The sequence below is a fragment of the Primulina huaijiensis genome, chromosome 4 (genome assembly GCF_012295235.1).
Source record: "Primulina huaijiensis isolate GDHJ02 chromosome 4, ASM1229523v2, whole genome shotgun sequence".
In the NCBI taxonomy this organism is placed as follows: Eukaryota; Viridiplantae; Streptophyta; class Magnoliopsida; order Lamiales; family Gesneriaceae; genus Primulina; species Primulina huaijiensis.
In genome coordinates, this window is record NC_133309.1 from 12,845,157 (window position 1) to 12,853,862 (window position 8,706).

Below are 8,706 nucleotides of genomic sequence, written 5' to 3' on the forward strand. Positions count from 1 at the left end.
GTTTGATATCAAATATTTGTTGGGTGTTTTGTTAGATGCAAATGACCGAATCCTACATGTTTTACAAGGCTAGGATGTTGGTTATTAATTAATTAATTAAGGGTGATTAATAATTAAAAAGGTTGGCATGCTAAAACAACAAAGAATGAGTCAAAGGGTGAGTTGGCAAAGGAATTGTCTAGTCATTAAGGGTGGCCGAATTTTAGCAATAAAAATGAAGGGGAATTGTTGTTTAACTAGTAAATTTTTAATTCTTTAAAGCCTTATCTATCCTTTAAATAATTTAGTGAATTAACCCTTTAATTATGGAACTTAAATGAATTAATTTCCTACTCAACTCAAGTTGCTTAAATAAATCCTCAAACCTCCTTAATAACTTAAATTAACTTACTTGCTTGCTAAATTAAATTCTGGAAAAGTTTCTTGAATCTAAAATTTTATCTCTAAACTCCAACTCCAGTCCGGCCTCACTGAAATAACTGAAATGATAAAAATTTAAACTACTATNATGATTTTTATTGCATGAGTTTCTAAATTTGATTATTTTACGTAGTAGTTTAAATTTTTATCATTTCAGTTATTTCAGTGAGGCCGGACTGGAGTTGGAGTTTAGAGATAAAATTTTATATTCAAGAAACTTTTCCAGAATTTAATTTAGCAAGCAAGTAAGTTAATTTAAGTTATTAAGGAGGTTTGAGGATTTATTTAAGCAACTTGAGTTGAGTAGGAAATTAATTCATTTAAGTTCCATAATTAAAGGGTTAATTCACTAAATTATTTAAAGGATAGATAAGGCTTTAAAGAATTAAAAATTTACTAGTAAATAAGCAACAATTCCCCTCCATTTAATTACCAAATTTCGGTCCCTAGATGATTAAGCAATGCCTTGCCAACTCATCATCTTTGACCCATTCTTTATTATTTTAGCATGCTAACCTTTTTATTTATTTAGCAACCTTAATTAATTAACTATTAAGCATTATCCTAGTCTAGATTTCATGAGGAAATCGGCCACTTAGCCTCCAACAAAACACCCCAACAATTATGTGTTTTCAACCAAAATTCAAATTTCAAAAGGGGGAGACTTGGTCTTGAATTGTTCCCTATATTTTGCACCCACTTCCCTCACTCTCCCACTCACCACTTTCCCCTCCCCCATCACCGAATTAGAGAGTATTTCAGAGTGTAAAAAACGTGAGAATTCAGTGGGAGATAGGAGAGAAAAATCGAGTAAGAAGAAAGGTAGAAAAGAAAGCGCTCCACCTCCTCCGCGCCGGATCGTCTCGTTCTTTTCGTTTTTCTTTCAAACGAAACCAGGCATGCATATATTTTTCCTTGACTCTTCAATCAAGTCATACTATCATTATTTTTATGTTTCATGATCATCCTTTCATGTAAAAACCGAAACACATCAAGAATTTTCAGATAAATAAACATGCAGATTTCGGCCCCTCCATTTCATGCTTCACGGTTTCTCTTGTTTTGTTGTTTCAGGTGGATGGTTCAACTCCAAGCTCACTAGGCGACATTTAGACATGTATTAAGATGCATTAAGACCATGTTGGTCCATTCAAACAAGCCCCATGCATGATAGAATCCGAAATTGACAGCAACTCCCCATGTGTGTCCATATGAGTTTCGTAAATTCAGTTTGCTGCCAAAGGGAAAGGTTTTTTATTATGTCTGTCCTAGGGGCCTATAGCCATGGTTAGAACACTTCCCTAGTGTGTCTAAGACGTGACTAAGTCGCCCTTTTGGAGGCTTGGTCCATGGTGCATCGGTTTTTAATTAGAAGTGCAAGAACAGCCCCAGCCCCCCTTCGGCTTCTCATTTTGACAGCATGTGTATTTAGAATTTGGTGGGATGGTGTGGATCTTGGTTGGCCTATGGCCCTTAGCCACGGTTCATACCATGCCCCTAGATGTCTAGATCGTGTCATGGTCAATCAAATGGCCATTGGAACGATTCGTGACAGCAAAACAAAAGCAATGCATCCTACGTGCAGAATTTGTTCTCGGTTGTAACGTTTGGGTCGTTGCTGGAATATTTCGAATTGTGGCTGGTCTAAAGCCCTTAGCCATGGTTCAAATCATTCCTTGGGATGTTGGTAAGAGATTTTGGTCGGTGGTTCAAGCCCCAATGGCCATTAGCCTCGCAATCGACGCAAGAAACCAAAGCACAGCTGCTGTATTTCTGGACAGCAACTTGCTGTGACGGTTCAGTGGCTCGTTCGAGTTCTCGGTTGGCTTTTAGCCCATGGCCTTGGACTGGACAGTGCCTCATCGAGTTAGGAAGGTCATGTTTTTGGCCGTTTGTGATTCGGATCATTTTTGAGGTCGTACGAGAATTTACGGTGCGATGTGCCAAATTGACTCTCGAAAGAGCGTTTCATGTTTTGGCCTCCATTCACCTAGATTTCGGCCCTCACCATTTTAGGAGCATTATTTGATCATTTTAGACGTATTTTAATCATGACTACATGATGGTTCAGTGTTGGTTCGGGTTGGCTCGGAGTCATGATTAAATACGAAGTCGGTAGGCGTAATAGTCACATTTTTGAAGGTTATTGTATAGTTTGGTCCCATAAATCTATTGCTTATTTTCAAGGCATATTTAGGTTGCAGCGAGCCTGGGAGCGATCCAATCCAAGCATTAAAATGGGTACAGGATATTTAATTCAGTTATTTAATTATATTACGTGCAAAAATACAAATTTTGAGATTTATGCGATATTGCTTGTGGTCACTTTACTATCATGCTTAAGTCCGGTCCCCAGTATCGGCCCGGTCACCAGTTACCGGTCAGTTCAGTTGTTTCACCCAGTACTGTGGCAGTAGTCTGATCAGACGTAAATCCGATCCCCAGTATCGGTCCGGTCACCAGTATCGGTCAGCTCAGTTCAGTTCAGTTCAGGGACCACTTGCGAAGACCATAATCTCACAGAAAATTAATATATGCTATTTCAGTACAGGGCTCCAAGGAGCAAACAGTTTCACTATGATTTTCAGTTCAGCTATGCACGTATTATAATTAATCATGACACGACATTTTACGATATGCCTCATGACATGAAATTTTACTCCCATGCAATTTTACTATATTTACTCGTTATTTACGATATATGCATGTTGAGTCTTTAGACTCACTAGACTTGATTGTTGTAGGTACTGATGATGTCGGGATCGAGGGCGGGGACCAGTGAGCTAGCTCGAGTCGGCAGTAGTGGCACCCGAGGACCTCAGTTTCAGCACTTGCCATTTTGTTGCTCAAATATTTTATTAGTTATTGAATACTTTAACTTGTTATTTTGGCAAGTAATAATTTCTTCCGCTGCTGTTTTGAACGTTAAATATTTTATCAGTTTTTGGTATGAATGAGGCACTCCATTTATTTTAAAAAGAAAATTTTTAAATTTTCCGCAAATTTTCAAGTAAGGATTTTTAGGCCTCTACACTAACCATCGCCCAAGCTTCCTGCACTAACCAAGTGTCGCGGTAGAGAATCCTAGCAGCCAAGGACTCCTCGCTCCCCAGCCAGAACCCACGCCCTCGAGCCAACACCGAGCCCAGCCCCTCGTGAACCCTCTCAGGACCTTAACCGACCTAGCCTGGACCCCTGGGGAAGAGTCCTTGTGCACTTGGACTCTTCCCTAGCCCTCTAACTAAGTCCTAGCATGGCTAGGACTTCTCCCCTGACCCAACCATGACCCAACCCAACACTTGTCGCAACCAAGACAAGCCATGCATGGCTACCCTTGCAATCGAGCCCTAAGACACAAAAACCTGAAGCTATGGTTCCAGCTTGTTCTTCTACGTTTGTGGCTTAGTTTCATGTGTTCTAGGACTCTATAATTCGTGTAAAACATTACCTTTTTTAATCCTATAACATAGCAGCCCCTTCATGTTCATAAAAATAATGTTTTTGGTTCAAAACAACATGCTTTAAAATTCATGTTTGCATAAAAACGAAAATAATTAAAGGTGCAACTTTTTTTTAATGCAATTCACAAATAAATTCATATTATTGTGTGATGATGAGTAAAGTTATAATATGATGTGCCTTTACGTATTTTACGCACGAATAAACATTGACGATGGAAGAATGACGACGAGGAAACCCTTGGCTTGAAATCCTTAGCAAAACTTGATGCTTTTCCTTGAAGGATATGTGTGTGCCGTGTGATATCAAGAGGGAAGAATTTGAGGTGAGTTGGGGAAGGGGGCCGTGAGAATTGTATGTTGTAGGGTAGGATTTGTATATTAAATATTAATTAAAATCTTAACCAAACACTAATTGCTAGCTTAGGCCCATTAACAATGTTAATTAGGCACATTAAGTCCATTAGTGCAATAAAAATATTTTGCTTGATAAAGTTTGTGAATTTATTAGCCGGGTTGCCAAAACGTTCGTATTTTGCTGAAAAACCAACACCGATAAAAATTACGTCCCGACGTATAAAATCACCTCAGAACTCCTTATTTTCAAAAATAAGAAAAAGCTTCAATCGTATTTTAAATAATAAAAAAAATTATTTAATAAAAAAGATTTTACATTTTTCAGCCCTCGGTCTCCGTTCCTCGATCGGTATCCGTTCCTCGATCGCAACTCGAATGACCTTTAAAAATAAATTTTTATGCAACCATATAGAAAAATATATTTTAAACATGTAAATATGCACAACATATTTAATCTATGCAATTAAAAAATTTAATTAAAATACAAAGGAATTTAATAACTTATATGCATGTAGTACACGTGGACCTTCAAATTTTCGGGACGTTACACTGCTCCTGCTCCTTTTCTTCTACATGTTCTTCATTTTCATCTGGAGAGGGACGTAAGGGGGGTGAGCGTTTTGAGAAACACTCAGCAAGCGAGGCCGATTGAATACCAAAAAAACATTTGATACATAATAATTTTAAAACATTCTTCTTTTACATAGCATACTATATCAGAATCAGACGAACAAAAATAAAATGCTGAACGAATCAAAGCTTCAAAGTTAGATAAAAAGAAATAAGACACAGAGCTTCCCCTTCTTCCTTGCCTTGGCCGAAATGTGAGAGAGAATTGAAAGGAGATTTGAGTGTATTGTTTGCTACAACTCATGGGAGTACTTATAGGTGAAAAGTGACCATTCTCCTTCCCTTCATTCAGCTTTACAAGACCCTTGAAATGCCTCCAAAGATGATGGTCCAAGTGGCTTCCAAATGGTCAAAGTTTATCCAAAGCCAAAGGTCACTTTGGTGTACTCAATGGTCATTTCTTACACATTGATTATGTCAAACTTTTAGCTCCTTTTATGGCTATATTTTTTTCTATTTTAGGACAAACATCAATGAGCTCCTTTGAGCTGAGGGTTTAAGCTTATGAGCTAGGGGTTTTCTCCCAAGAATGAATGAGCTTCCTTGAGCTGAGGTTTTTAGCTTATGAACTGATCGGCTCAACTGAACTTATTCGAACTGAAATCACCCGAACTAAAGTTGCCCAAATTGATAATTAATGTGCTAAATAATCGAAAGGATGGTCACAATTAACAAACAGATTCCACCCCAAAGAAAATGTATATGTATATGTTTATGATGAAAGGAAAAGCATATGATGAAAGAAAATGTTTAATTTTATGCATATTCATGAAAAGCTATTTTATTAAAAGTATTTTCACTATTGCGTGTGGATCTATACGCATTACTTGTTATTATGGTTAAGGCATGCTGAGTCAATAGACTCACTAGGTGTGAATGATGCATATGAGGATTTTACTGTTGAGACATGAGGGTTGGATGACTGAAATGGCTGGGCGGATGGTGCACTAACCCGAGGACCTTTGTTAGTTTTCCGCACAGTTATGCTTTTTCATTACGTTAAATATTTTGATAACTTTTGGAAGTAAGAGTAGTTTTTTAGAGGATTGATGATGTTTATGATATTTTTTAAAAATGATAGTTTTAGATTTGGTTTGACTTTTACGATGCAGTTATGAGTTTTACACTTATATATATATGTGTGTGTGTGTATATATATATATATATATATATATAGATAGATATATGTTTGGCTGAGAGCAATGTATATAAAAAAAATTCTAGTACATTTTAAAAAAAAAAACGAGTTACAGACGTTTCAGTTGGTATCAGAACATGTTCTTGTAAAGAATTGTGCCAACGCAAGTTCCAGAAAGCTCAGTCGTCAAGCCTCAAGTTTGTAAGTTGAAATGCTTTAAATTATTTTAATTATGGCACCTGCATGTTTACATGATTTATATGCTTAAGTTATTTATATGTTTTTTTGAAATTAAATGGAATTTATGTTTAAGTAGACCGATAAATGGTTCTTATAAGCTAAATGGTTATACGCTTAGATATAACTGCAAGTTGGTTAAGTTAGAAATTGGAATACGCTAAGATAAAATTCCTCCCAGACGCGCACCTAGTACTGGTAGACAGGCTGATACTCCTGAAGATTGCATTGCATAAATCGAAAATTAGAGGAGCAAAAATGCCAAAAAAAAAAACGAGAGCTCAAGAGTTTAATTGCACAAGGCCCAGAATTCATGGGTTAATATGCAATTTTAAGTAGTCCAGGGACTGAAATCGAGATGACCATAAGTTCTAAGTTGAAATCTAGAATTTTCAAAAATTCAGGGACTAAATTGCAAAGTTCTAGAAAATCGATGGTTGTTTCTGTAATTTCAGGAATTTTAGGGATCAAAACAGTAAATTTAGAGAATTAAGGGTCTAAATTGATTAAGTTCGAAATTTATTGGGCAAAAGATGCAATTTTCGAAATTTGAAGGGCCAAATTGGAGAATTTTGAAATTTTTAGGGGCTGAAATACAATTTTCAAAACTTATTTTGAGTGATTAATGATGGAAATTCTTTAAGTTTTCGACTCGATTGGATTTGATGGTATATTTGTCACAAGAAGGATATTTATTTCAGGTGTAGCTACTTATGCACTGCTAGATTCAGGAGCTACATACTCATTTATATTTGAGACGTTTGTCAAGCAAGTGAAGATTATACCCGAGGATTTGGATTTGGGCCTTAGAGTTTCTATTCTTTCTGGTGATCAGATGGTTACCACGAGCATTGTGAGGAATCTGGAGCTTCGTTTGCTGAAGAATGCGGTTCTGGCAGATCTAATCGTACTCCCGATGCCTAATTTCGACATTATTCTTGAGATGGATTGGCTATCTTTGAATGGAGTTTCAATATATTTCCGGCAGAGGTCAGTATTCATTCGACTGTCCAGTGGGAAATCTTTGTCTTTGAGACAGCAAGGAACAAGCAAATTTTGCACATTATCTCCTGCATCTGTGCGAGGAAGCTTATGAGACGAGGCTGCCAAGCTTTTCTAGCAAGTGTTACTTTAGTACCTTTTCCGGACAGTCAGAAGCTAAAGGATGTCGAGGTTTTCAGAGACTTTCCTAGCGTCTCTCCTGAGGACGTTTCTGGCATTCCACCAGATCGAGAGGTGAAATTTTCTATTGAATTGATGCCGGGTACCGTGCCAATTTCTAAGGCACCTTGTCGTCTAGCACCCGCAGAGATACAAGATCAAATTCAGGAGTTGTTGGACAAGGGTTTTATTCGATCGATATGTTCTCCGTGGGGCGCATTGGTATTATTTGTGAAGAAGAATGATGGTAGTACGCGACTCTACATTGACTATAGAGAGCTGAACAGAGTCACCATCAAGAATAAGTATCACTTACCTAGAATCGAGGACTTGTTTGATCAGCTGGAAGGAGATTCGATTTTATTGAAGACAGATCTTCGTTCGGGATGTTATCAGCTGAATTTGAAGGAGCCAAATGTTCATAAGACGGATTTCAAAACTCGATATGAGCACTACAAGTTTATGGTGATGCCATTCGGGTTGACCAATGCTCAAGTGATTTTCATGGATCTCATGAATCACGTATCTTATCCGTATCTGGATTAGTTTATCATAGTCTTTATAGATGATATTATGATTTACTCGAGGAGTAGAGAAGGGCATAGTCAGCACTTAAGAACGGCTCTACAGATACAGCAAGATAGAAAATTGTTCGTCAAGTTCAACAAATGCGAGTTTTGGCTTAAGAGAGTGGCATTCTTAGGCCGCATTATCTCTAGAGATGGAGCTGAGGTCGATCCCAGCAAGGACGAGGCAGTTAGAGAGTGGCCAGTACCTAAGAGCGTGACCAAGATCCGCAGTTTCTTGGGTCTAGTTGGATACTACCGGAAGTTCATTCAAGGTTTTTCTTCTATTGCAGTACCCCTGACCGCCTTGACGAAGAAAAATGCGAACTTTATTTGGGGATCAAACTGCCAGGAGAGTTCCAAGAAGCTGAAGCAAGCTTTGACATCAGCGCCAGTTCTATCAATGCCATGAGGGCAAGGAGAGTATGTTCTCTATACAGACGCTTCGAAGCTTGGTTTAGGCGCAGTCCGGATGCAGAATGATCGATTGATAGCATATGCGTCTAGACAGATGAAGATCCATGAGAAGATTTACCCGACTCATGACCTCGAGCTTGCAGCAGTATTTTTTGTGCTGAAGGTCAAGAGACACTACTTATATGGGGAGAAGTGCAAGATTTTCATTGATCATAAAAGCTTGAAGTACTTCTTCACCCAGGAAAAGTTGAATATAAGGCAGCGGAGATGGTTAGAGCTTGTGAAGGATTACGACTGTGATATTAGCTACCATCCGAGAAAG

General features: G+C 37.9%; 1 protein-coding gene across 1 annotated transcript; it reads left to right on the forward strand.

Moving 5' to 3' along the window:
* The first annotated feature begins 6,345 nt into the window (after positions 1-6,345).
* Positions 6,346-7,336, forward strand: LOC140974901 (uncharacterized). Its single transcript, XM_073438390.1, has 2 exons — positions 6,346-6,373; positions 6,885-7,336. Exons 1-2 carry the CDS (start codon positions 6,346-6,348, stop codon positions 7,334-7,336), a joined length of 480 nt encoding a protein of 159 aa, XP_073294491.1.
* The last annotated feature ends 1,370 nt before the right edge of the window (positions 7,337-8,706 follow it).